Source organism: Gallus gallus, chromosome 1, assembly GCF_016699485.2.
Source record: "Gallus gallus isolate bGalGal1 chromosome 1, bGalGal1.mat.broiler.GRCg7b, whole genome shotgun sequence".
NCBI classification, from domain to species: domain Eukaryota; kingdom Metazoa; phylum Chordata; class Aves; order Galliformes; family Phasianidae; genus Gallus; species Gallus gallus.
In genome coordinates this window covers 136,489,148-136,505,972 of record NC_052532.1, presented here as the reverse complement: position 1 = coordinate 136,505,972, position 16,825 = coordinate 136,489,148, and the positions used below count along the sequence as shown (strand labels likewise).

Sequence of the window (16,825 nt, the reverse complement as noted above, 5' to 3'; positions counted from 1 at the left end):
TGTCTATATTAGGAGAGGAACCTAATATTGGGACAAAATTGGCCAGCCTCAGCCATAAACTGTCCAGGGAAAAGATCTGAGGATCGAGTATGGACTTTGCTCTCTTGAGCTGCCAGGAAAGCTGAGCCCAGGTATCACCGGGTATCACACAGGAGGGCACCTGGTCCCATTGCACCTCACCCAAAAACTCTCAGGACTTCGGGCCATCCCCTCTCACAAACCTGCTGTGTCCCTCCGCATCTACTTGCAACACACCAGCACCCTACAATTAAAGCTCTTAGTAAATCCTAAACAAAACAGTAAATAAACTGTCAGACTAAGGTCATGTAGCCTGCTGTCATCAGCAATTTTCCCTGCCCCTGCAAAATAATGGGAGAGAAAAACAAAACTTAAAAACGTTAAAGAGTATGGGAGTATAAAATATGTCTTCATAGGTGTCTGAGCAGTAGTGGCTCCTTACAGTGAGAATGAGCAGATCTGAAACTGAAGTGTGTAGGAATTAGGGTTAGGTTTATCACAAGTTTTATAAGATTCAAACTAGGGAATTTGTTTGCTTCTCGCCCTTCCCAGTTTAATAACTATCTAAACTAACTGAAGAATCTGCCTGAAGCTACAGTAAATATTGGACTGAACTGCCTTATGGTATTCTTTATGCCTCCTGAAAATAACAGAAAAATCAAAAGCCGTCAAGTAGTCCTCCAGTGCCTGAGCTAATTTCTGGTATATGTGAATTGCAATGTTATTAGAGTTGGATGATGTTTGTTTACTAAGTTCATACATAGATGCCTTGAAGAGCAGCTGGATTTTTACAGCGGCTTCAGTTCCATGACTGTCCAAATGGACAGGGTTTCCATAGGAAGTGTTGTTCCCTTAAGTTCAAAAACCTTTTCTGTAAGTACCTGAATACAGATTGACATTAATTTGAAAATTCTGACGTGGGCTTTCTAAATAGCTAGGTCTTTATTTATGACTAGATTTAGTTATAATCTAGTTTCCGATTACGTTGTCAGCCGTAAACTTTCTACCTTTATTGAACTTCAACTCAATGTAATATATTTTTCCATCTCATATTTCAGGCTGCTGGTTATTAATCTGTGTGGGTGCTTTATCTTACTTCCCTCCTTTAAAATGGCCACAGTGCCTGCAGGCACAGCTCAGCTGGCAGTAACAAGTATGGATTGCCATTCATAAATGGGTCATGGCTGTGGGAAGTGGGGTGCGAAAGGAGAGACAGCAAACCGCTCCCAATAGCAAGGAGCAGACACATGGAGGCATGAAGGCATTTTTTTTAACACTTTGTATTTCAGGATCACTTTGGTAGTCTGTTGCATACGCACTTGTGTATTTTTATACTATGTCATTAAGTATTAAATAAACTTCACAGAAAGCTGTTGCTAGCTAGGAGCAGCAGTCCTTTGCATGGACCAGTAAGCTGCCACCTACAGCAACATATGTCAGAAGCACATATGGTCTCTGCTGCACCAGATTTCCTACAGGCACAAACACTTGTGAGAGGGCATGTTGGGCAACCGTCCCCTCCCAGTGCCCTCCTCATCCCACAGATCTGGCACATTTGTTCATCACTTCTTTCTGTAAATCTGTCTTGAGATACATAAACAACAGCAATGGTCCTGTTACACAAAGCAGAATGGTTCCTTAAAACAAAAATACTATGTTACTGCCCTGCATTTGTTCACTATAGGGATGAATGGCTGTCTGCATGGCAGTTTAAGTTAAAGTTATCTTGCAAGTTAAAAAAACAACAACAGCAACAACAAATGTTCAAATCTGAATACAGGTCAAATTGTTCTCCTAATCAGTGTGTGCTGTTTTTTAACGAAACAGTATTTAGACTCTATCAATATCTTTTTTTTTCTTTTTCTTTTTCTTTTTTTTTTTTTAATCATAATGCAAAAAATGGCAAAGCTTCACTGATAAACCTTCTTCCTAGTGTCTTTATCACATTCCTGTAATATTACATACAGGTGTCTAGGAATATAAACCACTCTTTTGCACAGCTATATTACAGCCATCAGTCTTTTGGGGGGCTTAAAACAGAGTTATTTCCATATGTTGTGCTGTAGCACATTAGGATGTCTCTGCTTGAGCTCTAAGTCTTCATAGAATATTTAAGTGTCACCTATATTGGAACCAAAGTTAATAATGTAATCTGGACACAAAACAGGATGTGCACAGGAACAACTGACACTGGAGTCACGGTGTACTGCAAGACTTTGCTTTGCTTCTATTTGTTGCTTTGCTTCTTGCTCATACAAAATAGGCATGAACTGAAATTCTGCAGAAGCTGGTATTTTTGGTTCCCCTTGTAGTGCAGGTGTGTGAACTGGCACTTGCTTCTAAGCCACATCTAAAGAAAAGTCTTGGCTCATAATGAATATACCAAATTATTAAATTTGATAATAGACTTAAAATATGCATAATATGTAACTCCCACACAGGCATATGTAAAAGGCCATCACGTTTTAGCATCAGCCTAGCTCTTGCCACAGTAGACAGCAGAGAACCAACATAGCCCCATTCCCACGTAACCAAAGGAAAATCCCTTACGCAGGCTCTTCCGAAGATGAAAATGACCACCTTTGTGTGTTGGACAGGTTTCAGTGTGTGCAGAGTGGGCAACACGCCATATCTTCATGTGGGTAGAGCTGGGTGAAGGGTAGCAGTGATGTTGAAGGACGAACAGATGGCCTTCCTCATTACCGTTCCTGTGAAGTGCTGCTCCCTGACAACCCACCAAGGCTCTCCTTCTTTCTACAGATGAAAAATCTTATGTTACCAATACCAAGTGATTGAATGATTGAAGGATTAAGCAGAAATCCCTCAATTACTCCACGTTTCAAATGAAGGAAAAGAGAATGTGATAAACCTGCTTATAAGGGAGATGAACTCAAGCTTGTTAGATAAACTGCAGGCAGACAGAGCAGAGCAAGTTGCCATAATAATTGAAAGGCAATGGAAAGAAAGCTGCTGTTGACTTGTTGCAGCCTGTAAGAGCTGCACAGAATTGCAATTGTCTGTAATTGGGTTTGCCAGGGGATGGCAAGAAGAGGCATAGGCCTAGTAGCTGCGGACATGAAAGAACAGACAGGTCTCTGGCTGCAGCATTGGCCATTGAGTAGATTGCCTCCACTGCTCAGCTGAGTAAATACAAGGTTGAAACTAAGTGTGATTCATTTTGGTTTGTGAAGAATTACTAGCAATCTTGTCTTTAGCCTCCATTACAGATGGATGGCATCCTCATCTACTGACATGTAGCTGCTCCACTGCTGCACTGCAGGTTCTGGAACTTATAAATAATTCTTCCAAGAATGAACTCTGTCACAGGGAAGGGACCAGAGGCAAGATATATGCAATCTGCCTGTCATTTACATAATGCTATAAGCATCTGAATTAACAAAGTAGTGTATTTAAAACTTTATGAAAACACTTCATCAGTTTCAAAAATTCCTTCAGTTTTCATAACAAATGAGTTCATTTCCTTTCAAGAAATGATGCTTGAAAGAAATTTTACCATTATTAAAGGAAATATCTTTTTAAGACATCTGCAGCTTGTACTTTGTGGACACTTTAAGAGTGTACACTTTGCATTCACTACATGCAGCCACGTTTTATGTTAGGTAATATCTTTTTTCTTCCTTTTTTTGGATAACATTATTCTTAATTTGAAGAGCATGTACATTTCTTTGTACTTAACCATGGAACATTTCTCAGACCATTCCAGGCCACTTAATTTCCTGTCAACTTTACCTAGTGGGTTGAATTTCTTGTGATATTTACTGGGTCAAAAGAATGGCTTGGTGAGTTCTCAGCTACTCTAGCTGCCACACCAGATTTCTGAGCCATGTGCTGTGCGATTGGAGCAGTCTTCTGGCTTTAGGTCTGCTGAATTTAAATGTCATCACCAGACTTTTTCTGTGCACAGCTAATATAAAGCAGAAGGGATTTCTTATCCCTGTTCCCAGCCAGAGGATGGTTTTCCTTGGCTGTTTGTAGTGGCTGTTTGCATAACCTCCTCACCAATTATTTGAAAAATTATTTGAGAATCAAGAGAATGTTTTCTTCCAAACCCAATGTTTTCATGCCTTTCTTGGAATTCTATGCCAATACCACCCTGTATTTTCATACAACATTCTCATCAACAGCCTTATTCCCAGTAATATTCACTATTGTCTAGTATTGTGAAAAGATGTTAGTTTATGACTTGGTTTACTGTTTTGAAAATGTGGTGTGTGACACCATGTGAAAGATTAATAAAAATATTAACTAACTTTTAAACTGAACTGTAGAAGTTACTCAAGGAAAATCTCCACTGGGCAACCTCACTCTGCCAGCATGGAGCAGTCCTTGAGGTACTTCATCTCACTGTTTTGGAGACTTTTTTTCCCCCTAGGATACAGATTTAGACTGACAGGAGGGATCATAAGAAACAAATTATCCAGCTAGATGGCAGAAATTCTAATATTTCCTTCCAAGGCAGTGCAGCTCCATGAAACAGAGGGACATTCAACAGTCTTGCTTGTCACTTTTGCTAGGTTTTCCTGTGGGGTTGTGAGGGCTTGCTTACTACCAGAGTTTCATGGTGATCCTGCTAGCGAAGGATAATCATGAGAACATTAACGTGATGAGTTTTGTTTATGCTCATAACATTTCATGGGCTTTGACTTCTTCTCCTCCCTCTAGATGCTGTGCAAAATTATATTCTACATACAAGTTTCAACACGCCAGCAATGCATACTGGGGTTAGTAACATTTTGAAAAGTCACAGTGAATTCATGAGCTCTTTGCTAATGAACAGGAAATACAATCAGGCAAAGCCAAGGCTCTCTTTACCTGGGCTAAGATACTGCTTCAACTATATGAACTAACTGTGGAAGTTTATGGCATTTCTGTTTTTCTATTGCAGGTGCAGGGGCTACCTCTGGCATTTCAGCCATTTTCCCGAGCACGTCTGGCACAAGTACTTTCTCACCTTACCAGCATGCTCACAAAGGTAAGAAGACATTCCTGGATTTAATGTGGCAGCTGTTAGTCTCAAAAATAGCATCAACAACAGTGGGACTGAACTGATGATATCTATTGTGAATTTCATTGCCACTCTTTCCAGATTTCTAAAATGGCTATTAAAAATAATTTAGAATTAATTTTTATTTCTTGGTTAATCAATACTGCTGTTCTAGGAGGATGGACTTAAAATGCACTTGGACATCAGTGGACAACGCCAGCAATTAATTAATTCATTACTTGTAGTGATATAGGTAGGACACTGTGCCTCAGCAAAGCCTCATTTAGACTGGTGACAATAAAATGGACAAATAAAGCCTGTCTCTTACTCAACTGTTCTCAGCTGTTCTCCACTATGATTATTAGGTTTTTAAAATGTTTGAGCATGAGTACACATAACAGGAAAGATGCCGTTAATGAGGTACTGACCACACTGATCTTCCTGGTCATTTTGTCTGTAAACAAGATCTTGAGAATCATGTTTTCAGAAAAATTATTTTCCTGCATTTTACTATATCTGAGGTTTTCTGCATTCTTTAATGAGTTTTTGATTCTAATCTGTTCATCCAAATTCTGCTTCTATCTTTCCACATAACTTATTTTAAATTCACCCTGCAGCCATGCTGTGTTTTAAGTCTATTAAAAAAACATTACTTATTCCACAAGTACATCGTGTTCTCCTTACTGCAAAGATTTTGAGGCAGTCAGAGACATCAACAGACCTTTTACCTCTCATCCCATTTTATGGAGATTTTTTGGTTTAGTATTTTTTGTTTGTTTTTCTTTCTTTAAGTACTATTTCACTGGTTCACTGTTAGGAAGGCTGCTACTTCTGTGTACATGTAGTTGAGCAGATAATACCATTTCCTACATCTTTGTACAGTAATCTGATCAAATATTTTTTATGAATACTATTAAGTAGTTCTTGCAGCCTAAGTCACAATTTTGAAAATTGTTAGATAGTTCCCCTTTGAGAAGTAGCATTTAGTTTTGCAATGCTTAAACAAGACTCAGATCAACAAACTGAGTGTGCAAATTCCAACGGTAGTATGGAGTGTGAACTGTTAACTATTCTTTGATCTGAAGAGTTGATTCTTTACAAAAATACTTATTTGTTTTTCCAGCAGACCTTTCAGGACAAGGACATCTGGCTACAGCTCTGATAATTGCAATGTCTACCATATTCATAATGGCTATTGCCATTGTCCTCATCATCATGTTTTACATTGTGAAAACCAAACCTTCTGCTCAAGGTAATTGTTCAGCACAAGTTTTTGCTGCAAATACTATTTTTAGATAGCTTCTGAGAGTAATTTTTGTTATTTTTACATCCTAGCCTGTTGCAAGAGTCACTCAGTAAAAAATGTCGAAGCTCAGGCTAATACTCAAGAAGAGAAGAAAGAAGTACAAGGTATAAGTTGCTTTAGTTCTGCATTTTCTATCCAAGATGCCATTGGGCTAAAGTACTCATACTGCATTTCTCTTAATTACAATTCCCCCATTCAGTGTCCATTTACAAAATAATTATGTACATCGGTCGATCTGAAAGTAATGCCTCCTATTTATTTCCATGGAAACTGCAGCAGAGACAAAGAGCACAAAAACACTACTTGATAGAGCAAGTTCTCAACTACAAAATACTCTTTTTCAACATAGTCACCACCATTAGCTATGAATTTTCACCAGCAATGAGCAAGAGCCTGCATATTCTGCTCATAAAGATCTTAACCAGTGGGAGTGACCCAGTGTTTCACAGTTGATATGGTGGCATTGTTGCTAGAAAACTGTTACTCATGCAGTTCATCTTTCATTGGCCCATACAGATGGAAGTCAGAAGGCCCCACATCTGGACTATATGGTGGGTGTGGTAGGACAGTCCAGTCAGCGTTGGTAATCTGCTCCATGGTCTTCAAACCGATGTATAGCCTGGTGCTATTGTGTTTCAAGAGAAATATTGTCTTCTTCTCTGGTCTGACTCTGGAAGTTAGAACCAGTGTCACGATGTAGCAGTCAGAGTTGATAGTTTGTCCAGGTTTCAAAAAATCCAGAAAGACCACTCCTTTCCTATAGCAAAAACCACTGCACATCTCTTTACCTGCTGAGGGCTGAGTCTTGAACTTTTTCTTAAATGGGGGATTCACATATTCCCACTCCATGGACTGTGATTTTGACTCCAGCTCATAATGGTGACTGCATGTCTCATCACTGGTAATGATGCAGTTCAGGAAGCTGTCACTTTCAGCCCAGTACTGGTTCAACAGGTCCTGACAAACTTGCATACAGTGTTCTTTCTGTTACTATGTAAGCATCAGTGGGACCCACCTGGTGGAAACTTTGCAATATTCCAATATTGCCGTCATTGTTTTCAAAACCTTGAAACTGATGCTTAGCTCCATACACAGTTCCCTGTTCATAATCCACTGATTCATGCTGATGAGCTGATTGAGACGCTCTTCATTTTGTGTTGTGACTGCATGGCCATCCAGAACATGGCTTGTCTTTTACATGACTGCCGCCGTTGCTGAAATGCACCAGCCATCACCTCACTGTACTCAAATCCACTGTGTTTTCTCTATAAACATTCAGCAAGTGTTGATGAATATCAGTGGGTACCATTTTTTTCTGCATGAAGGAACTCACTGACACCCCTTTTTTTCATCTGCACTTCCATGTCAGATGCTGTTGTGTCAGTGCCCCTCCACTGCCATCTGTTGCACAGCAACAACATGTAATGGGATACTGGCAGGAAAGTTCAACCTTTTCTTTTGCCATACCACCAACATCCACCTCTTGGTGCTGTGGGCCAACATCATAAAATAGGAGGCATTATTTTTGGAGCAGCCCTCATACAATAGTATTTGTACTTCCAGAATGTCACTTAATAATCTGATAGCAATTCAAAAGGTAGCAGAGAGATTTCCATTTGCAGCAAGGTTGCCAGCTAAAGTAGCTCCTCAGAGAAAACACCAGTTTGAATAGTCATTGCCAATGTAAATTTCTTTAATTGTTTATCTGCAGATAATGTTGTGATATTCTCTGAGAAAGAAGAGTTTGAAAAACTTACAGCAACTCCAGCTAAGGCTGCTAAAAGGTAGGTAAAAAAAACTAAAGATGCTTCCATTCTGACTGAAGTGGGAAAGAGGCAGAGTCATCATTTATCCTGGTACAGAGAAATTCATGAAGAACAAAGTAGAAGTAATTTTCTAGTCTGGTAGATCAAGGAAAAATGTGTCAATGAAAGAGCTGCAGATGTTAGGTTCTGGAAGGAGTGACCACGGCCACCATACATTGAAACATTACCACATGCTCTGAGTTGTAGCCCACGGAGATTCTGTGCTGGTAACACAACTCCACTGAGGCAAACACTGTTCTCAGTGGGGAATCCTTCTATGGAAGGATTCTTGCAAGATAAGCGTGGATGTGCAACTTGGTCAGCATTGCACATATATCCTCAGAAGATGAATGCAGTTACATTTACAGGATTTCAGGGGAATAAAAAATGGAAAACATTTTTATTCCATTACTCTGGGATAGCAGAAGGGAAATCATTGGAGTCAAACCATGAGAGGCTTCACTAAGACAACCTTATCCTTCATTTTACAGTGAAAACGATGCATCTTCTGAGAATGAACGACTTCTAAGTCGTAGCATGGATAGTGATGAAGAAGCTGCAGTTGACAAGCAAGGGACACCAGAGAGATGCTTGTTATCATTAGTGCATTTGGCCAGAGATAAATCTTCCACAAGCAATAAATCAACTGGGGTAAGGCAATTTTGAGATTTCAAATTTGAGAGTTGCTTTCTGTGTTTTTATTGGTGGTGGTGGTGGTTTGGCTTTTTTTGCTCTTTCACTCTTTTGTTTTGTTTTGTTTTTTAAGAAAACAAGATACAAACTATCACCACAAAAAATGCACTATAACACAGATAGGACTAATCCACAAAATACAAGAGACTTTCTTCTGATTATTTTATTACTGACTCTTATTTGCCTAATGGCATATGAAATTCCTTCAATATTTATGAGTGTCTGTGTAGATGTTTTAATACTGTTCAGGGTTGAAAAGCACATTTGCTGCAAGAGAAATAACTCTGCTTTCCCACATTTTATGTTTTATAGTCTAAAGAAAGAAAAAGAAAACAGCAAACCCCCAGTGTAGTTAATGCTAATATAATCAACCCCAAAGCCACATTGACAACAGAAAATCAGACAGAAAAATAATTTAACAGTGAGGCTGGAGTCATACAGTAGCATAGCATCTACCTGTCTTGACTCAGAGGCATGGGTATTTCTATGCCACTGAAATTTCAGCAATATCTGGGGCTGTGCTTGATTATAATATATTTGTGTGTGTGTGTGTGTGTGTGTGTGTAACTTGCAAAAGCACGTATGTGCTTAAGGTGACTTCTGTGCTCCTAAGGACAGTGTAAATGCACTGTTCATCTTGCTGTGGAAGGCCTTCATTTCTTCCTGCTGAATCTGTATTGCTCAGGGCAGTTTATCTCACTTAGGCTATTTCAAGGTGGGGTTAGGGCACTCCCTCACCCACACAATGTTTAGTTCACATTAAGATGAATCTGCCCTTAAAAAGAAAGTGTCTGCTCTGACATTTTGTATGTTTTTAGAACTTCAGAAATAATTAAAAAAGAGCAATATCTAGGACAAAATTGTGTCATTAATCAAAGAATTGCAGGGGTTGGAAGGGAACTCTGGAGATTGTTGAGTCCTGCTAAAGCAGGTTCCCTACAGCAAGTCACACAGGAAAGTGTCCAGGCAGATTTTGAACATCTCCAGAGAAAGAGACTCCACAGCCTCTCTGGGCAACCCATTCCAAAGTGCCCCAAAGGAAAGAAGCTCTTTCTCATGTTCATATGGAACTTCCGGTGTTCCAGTTAGTGCCTGTTGCCCCTTGTCCTGTCACACTGGGCACCACCAAATACAGCCTGGCCCCATCCACTTGACGCCCATCCATTAGATATTTATAAGCATTGATCAGATCTCCCCTCAGTCCTCTTTTCTCCAGGCTGAAGAGTCCCAGGTCTCTCAGCTTTTCCTTGTGAGGGAGATGCTATTTTTTGAAGAATAAAAAGGTCTGAAGTTGCATCTCGTTTGCATGTTTTACTTTGCTGGCATGCTTCTCAGATTTTCTGATAAAGCTCATTTTTCAGCTGAGGCCAGACACATGAAGTCTCAACCTAAGAAAGATGCTTTTTTTGTGTGTAGTCGGTTATGACTATCTGAAAATAACTTACTACTCTAATGTTCCTATTTTAAAATTCAGTTTATGAGGTCTCTGTAAAAATCCAACATTATCACACTTCTGTATGCACTTGCTTAAAATTGCATTATACAAGTTGGGCAGGTAGGAAATCAGAACATTTAATAAGAAACAGCTTGCCTTCTAAAGACTATACAGAGTAGATACACTCTCCTGAGTAATTTAGGTATCTCGTAAGTACATCTGAAACATGAGCTTTTCTCCCAGACCTACTATCCTTACATATTGCTAATGAGCTGAGGCCTGCTAACAAGGCTGAAGACAAAGTTTTCAATGAAAGTGCAGATTACATCAAGATTCCCCAGCCCATACCTCAGATTTCAAATCAAAGCCAGTTGCCAGAAGTTAAAAAAGCAGTAGTTTGCTTGAGGCTAGAGACTGAGTAGCATTTCTAGTACTAGAAAGAGTATTAAGTAGCTTTCTGAGAGGGGTAAAGAAAGTTGAATGGCTGCTCTTATCCAAAGCTGCTCTGGTTAAACCAAAAACCATTATGCAAGGTGCTACCACATGGAGGATCGCCAAACCCAAATCCACCTGCTTGCTTCCAGCAAAAGCTTTAAAAATTTCCCATGTTCTGACTCAAGCAAAATGATCATCCCGTGTAATTCTTCTTGGGCTTTAAATTCTCTACCCTCATTTCTTGTCCTAAAAATGAAGAAAGGGAAAATAGGCATCTAATCATTGTCTTATACGAATTTTAATGAATTCCTTTAAAAGAAATTTTTCTGTTTATAAGCGTCTGAAACAGCTTATCAAATGTACATCAGAATCCCAAAGATTAGCATATGTAAATTGTACCAAGAATATGTGAATAAGTCAGTGTCTGTATTGCATTTCCCTGCAACATGGCATACTGTGAAACAGGCATTGGGTGGAGCAGCCAGTTTGTTGTCTCCAGCTTCAAGTCTATTAATCCAACTAACTGATGTGCCATGTCACCTAGAGTCCAAATAAAATGGGAAAAAATCTTTCTATAAAAAAAAAAAGTATATATATATATATATACACAATAGTGAAAATGGAGCTTTTTTTCTTCCTGGTTTGCAGTGAAAAGTGGTGAATTTGTGGAGATAATGCTGGAGTCCTATCAAAATGACAGCTTTTCAGAGACTTCAGCCTTAATGAAAGCTGGCAGAGAGATGACAATTCCAGTCCCTGAGAATTCATGACATTTTGACATTTATTTTCAATCCACACTGAATCCAAGGCCAAACCCTGAGAATTTTTTGGTTAAATGAAACTACATCAAAATGTCCATTTTCAGCTTAGAAGATGTCAAGTTTTTATTCTGAGTCTCTTTCTTGTCAAAAATGATGACAGCACCCTGGACCTTAAATTTTCCCTGTCTAAAGTGCTACTGATTTTTTTTACCTCTATAAAATCTTTCAGATTCATGCAGGTAATATATTGTGGAAGCAAATCTCTAATTAATCAGCAATGCAGTAAGCAGTTCTATGCCAAATGACAGAAAAGGTGATCCCTTCCTCTAGAGTTCTCTTACGTTGTTGGATGAAGGCAATTTCAGTTTTTCAATTTACCTGGACATCCCTTGCATCTTCTCCTGCGAGTTTGACATTGAGTTTGTCCTCATTATCTGGAGTTTCCGTCAGTCTGAAAGAGAAACAAAAAACAGAAACACTTAGAGTAGAAAAGACACTGATCTAAAAGAAGAACAGGTTGAAAGAAAATTCTCTAGCAGTGGTACGCCAAAGCAGAAACGTGTTTACTTTTTGCTGAATTGTTGCATCCTCTTCCATCAGTCTTCAAAAATGACCCTTGAGTACATAATGTGATAATCCCTTGAGCCATGAAAGGAGGATCTCCCAGAGGTTTTGTGCTACTGCCTGCCAATTGCTCTCATGACCAAAAAAATAATGCAACAAATCTCTTCTTTTAGATTCAAAGTCGAAGAAAGAAGATACTTGATGTGTACGCTAACGTGTGCGACGTTGCAGAAGGTGAGTGTACAATACTTGCACCTCTTCTAAAAGCACAAAATTAAATCACAGTTGCTTGCTGTAAAATGTAAATCCCTCTGTTTTCCTATGGAAAGGAGAGTTTCATGGAAAGAAAGTGCAAGTCTGAAAAAAGCCCCTGGGAGCAGATTTGTTCTCACCTGGCGGGAAGCACCATGGTGCCCTGATTCCAAAGCTGTTCAGGTTGGGTTTGTGTACCACAGCTGCTCTCCAGATGTGTGCATGGGCTTCCTGCATTTGGAGAGATGCAAGAGTAATGTAGACATCCACACGGACCAAAGTACAGAGATCTTTCCTTTTCATCTAGAGGAAACGTGCTTATCTGTTTAGTGGCATGGATAATGGGTATAAATTAGGTCCAAATACAAAAGTGTGATTTGTGGAGGGTCAGGACTGTGTTTTGGACAAAAGTCTTGACCTACTCTGCTTCTCTAAATGCTGTCCCACTTCTCATGACAACAAGCAGAGTTTCCAAGTAGGCCAGTGTTGTACATGTAATGTTTAGCACTTGGCTGGCTATCTGGAATGTTTCAGCAGAAGACACATGCAGTACAGAGGATGTAACTGCATCTACCTTTTTTTGTCTCACATATTTCATGTGCGTACATGTGAACAAGTTTTCTATGGTTCAGGTCTCCCATCAAATTACTGCTGTTGTGTGTGAAGCAGGAAAACTACAGAAGCGAAAGACTGTTTTCAGAAACAGTGTACAAACTACAGTGATCAGCAGTAGAAAGAAAAACTGTATAGGAAAGAATAGCTTTTTCCTCACAGAATGACTGATAAATAATGTCTAGAGATTCAGTGTTAGCAGTGACAAGTGAGCATTTGCAGGGACTTTTATGCTTGCAAGCATCTGGCATCTTTGTTGCACCTCACTCTTTGCATTCCTACAAGGGCAACTTTCAATTACAGTGGTGTTACAGCAGCTGCTGCTGACAGAGTCAGGGAAGGGTCAGAGCTCTCAAGCTCAAATGCTGTGCTGGACATGCAGAGGTGTATTCATGGAGCTGCTCATGAGGGATATGTTTCCAATACACTTCGCATAGCAAGTGAATTGTTGCGGGAAGGGGCGGTACTATAGAAATGCACATAATCCATCCAGTACTTCTTTCCCAGCCAACTTTTTACCCTAATTATTCTGTGAATATTGTACCCTACCATCACCAGGTGAGATATGGTAATAACTTTGGAGCTAAACATACCTATCGTAGACTCACACTTAAAGATTTTAGCTGTGCCTATTGCTAATAGTATTTTAAGAAATTCCTTGAATAGCCAGGATTTGTGCACAGAGCTGTCTGACCAGAACCCCTCATGTTGCAGGCCTGAGCCCTACGGAGCTGCCTTTTGACTGTCTGGAGAAGACCAGCCGAATGCTCAGTTCAACATACAATACTGAGAAGGCCATAGTGAAAACGTGGCGTCACCTTGCTGAGAGCTTTGGGCTGAAGAGGGACGAAATTGGTGGCATGACAGATGGCATGCAGCTGTTTGATCGCATCAGCACAGCGGGCTACAGCATCCCGGAACTGCTCACCAAACTGGTACAAATCGAGCGGTTGGATGCTGTCGAGTCTCTGTGTGCAGATATTCTGGAGTGGGCACAAGCAATGCCTGCTCCTGAACCAGCAGTGACGTCCTGATGGGCCTGGCTGGGGCCTGTGCTCCCACAACACCTGTGAGAACAACGATCCCAGCCAGCAGCACGTCAGAGACTTTGGACAAGAGACCCTTGGCATTTCTTCTACGTAATCAATCCTGGTAACCAACGGGAAGCTTTTCTCTTTTACTTCGAAGAAAATGAAGTTGAACATCTACCAAAACAAGAGCACAGTTCTCCCAAGAAGCTTGGTATGAAACAGGTCGCGAAACAAAATGATTATGTTAAACAGTCACTGACAGTAAGTGGACACAAAAACAGAAGTTCTGCAGCCTGTGTTTGAGTATATGTGCAGATATACCTGCTGCTGCCCTTCCTGCCTGGTTTGCAAGAAAGCTGTTGAGTTGCTCGCTGGAGATGGCCCTGTCTCTTGGGGCTTTGGTCAACCATTGATCTAACAGTTACAGTCAACAATGGCACCACAGCCACAGTATCAACAAATACACATTAGGCACCTACATTTCTATCAGCTCTAACACATCTAATATTTAACCAGTTTCGTTTTCTATATTCCCTATGGATTTATTAAATTTAGAAGTATGTGCATAGGTGTATATACACAGTCATTAGATCAACTAATTACAGTATATGAAAAAATGCTCCAAGATAATTTACAGATGGAAGCGCTTCTAAACACTGTATATAATGCATGTAAATGCACTCATGGTCCGTACCTACATTTCAGAAATTGTAAATTCAAACTGCAGACTCTGCAGACAAACTGGTTGATGAGAGGGCAGTGTGAGTTGGCAGTGATCCCTCACAAGTGCAGAGGAGAGCAACGAGTTTTTCTCTTCCTTAATGCTACTAGAAATGCAAACTGTGCACACAACTTTGACTTTCCAGTAGTGATGTCTATATGTCAAATAATATTTCAAGCAGAGGAATATTCAGACAACAGTGGGGCATGTGTGACACTGAAAGCAAAAAGAGTAGATTTCTTTAGATAGTTGAAAAGTACAGGAACAAGTGGTTTTGAAATGCTGTGCTCCAGTGCATGTAAAACATAGAATCATAGAATAATCAAGGTTGGAGAAGACTTCTAAGATCATCTAGTCCAACCATCCACCTATCATCAATACTTCCCCACTAAACCATCTCTCTGGGCAGCATGTTCCAGTGTCTCACCATTCTTTCAGAGAATAAGTCTTTCCTAATATCCAACCTGAAACATGAGCACAGACCCCACAGATGGAAATTAGCTCTTCTGGAAGGTAAAGGATCAAAAACACAACAAAAATCACCTTATGTGTTCCTGTTAGCTACTCTGATTTTCTTTGTCAAAACATCTGTAAAACTTGTTCAGACACCAATCCAGAAGGTGTTACCAAATCTTTGTGCTTATTTTGTAGCTAAAATGAGCGATGACTGATTTCAATAAGTTTAACCACTAAATGAAGAGAACCGTCACTTACCAACCTACACTTTTTCAATTCCAAATTGCTCGACAAAAAAAATATATATATTATGAGAAGAATATTAATTGTAACCTTGATGTTAGTAACCAGTATTCCATCACTTAATAACCAGATCTTATCTATGAGAGTATCATAATTGTGCTGAACACTTAGTATCACCCTTTAATGTCTGCATTTACTGATGTTTTCATCATTTCATCTGTATTGCAGAGGAAGTACATACTGCAACATAAAACCACTCCTTGCTGTTCTTCCACCATTTCTTCAGTACCCTAACTCACTCTTTATTAATTTGCATGTGCTAAATCTGAGGAGAATTTTGACTTTTCTTATAAAGGAAGATGCAAACTGCATTTATTTGAATGTTTAACTGGATAACTGATGTTTAATTTATGGATGGGATTCTTGCTATCTTGAAATCAATGACAAATTAGTACAGACTTCAACAGGCTTCAGTAAGATTTCGAGGTTTGCTGACAGCTCTGCATTCTTCAACAGATTTCCAAGACCCTACATTTGCAGATTCAGTCTATTGCTACTTAAGTAAAAAAGGAAAAAAAAAAAAAAAAAATAGAATGGGAAGATTCCACTTCTCTTGTGCCAGTGTGTAACTACAGTGTTATTCAGTGGACTGTCCCCTATATTTCATGTTTCATTTAATAGTACACACCACTCATTTGTTTAAAAGAAGCCAAAGGAATCCTCTTTTTTACATTTGTCGGGCCTTAAAAAGTGAGGGTCTTGAAATCAATGGTGCCAATGTGAACACAGACTATTTAACGTTATTTTATTTAGTATACAGTATTTTTATTGTTACACAAAAGATGTACAGGAACAAAAAAAAAAGTCCTGTAGATCTTGCCAAATCTTACTTTCTAATAATTTTGTTTAATGCTGTACATATAACTTATTATATTGTAAAATATGAACATAAAATATGTTAATAAAGAGATGAAACACAGTAGTGTTATCTTTTTTATATTATTCTATTTTTAATTCATATATTGCCTTATAAATGTGCAATTAAATAAGTTAGCCGGGGGCTAACAGTGCATTCCTGCGGTCTGGGAGCACTGAGGTAACATGCGTGAAGGAATCTTTGCGCTCCCACATCATACTGCTTGTCTGCACTGCACTTTGGGAAGTTTTGAAGCAAAGACCACTCTTCCTTTCTCAGTGCAGTTTCGGTTCAATACTTCACCCCCAAGGTACAAAGTGAAGTCCAGACTCCTTAGAGAATCAGAATGTAAGTTATTACATATATATACTGAGAGGTGGTACAGGTTAGGAGACTAATGAGTAATCTCACAATAGCAATGCTCTCTAATTAACATTTTCATTGTGTGTTCCTAAATTAGCAGTTCTATGCAGCATTATCAGAGAGTTTACCTGGAAGCTTTTACTGCAGGGCAGAACTGTAATTATCCAGTCCTATGTTTGCGCTGTGCAGACCGCTAACAGAACTGCAGC

The 16,825-nt window shown here is 39.4% G+C and overlaps 1 protein-coding gene across 4 annotated transcripts in view; it reads left to right on the top strand.

Annotated features, from left to right (window-relative positions):
- EDAR (ectodysplasin A receptor) overlaps window positions 1-16,319 on the top strand; it is a 73,091-nt gene extending 56,772 nt beyond the window's left edge. Inside the window, exons 6-12 of one of the 4 annotated variants that reach the window (NM_001398081.1) lie at window positions 4,925-5,011; window positions 6,150-6,275; window positions 6,359-6,433; window positions 8,041-8,113; window positions 8,626-8,785; window positions 12,196-12,256; window positions 13,601-16,319. In NM_001398081.1, the coding sequence (NP_001385010.1) occupies window positions 4,925-5,011; window positions 6,150-6,275; window positions 6,359-6,433; window positions 8,041-8,113; window positions 8,626-8,785; window positions 12,196-12,256; window positions 13,601-13,920 (902 nt within the window). In that variant the 3' untranslated portion in view covers window positions 13,921-16,319. Of the gene's footprint in view, window positions 1-4,924; window positions 5,012-6,146; window positions 6,276-6,358; window positions 6,434-8,040; window positions 8,114-8,625; window positions 8,786-12,195; window positions 12,257-13,600 lie in introns of all 4 variants that reach the window. The other 3 variants (NM_001012611.2, XM_015277862.4, XM_015277861.4) reach the window with 3 other exon arrangements.
- Window positions 16,320-16,825: the final 506 nt, after the last annotated feature.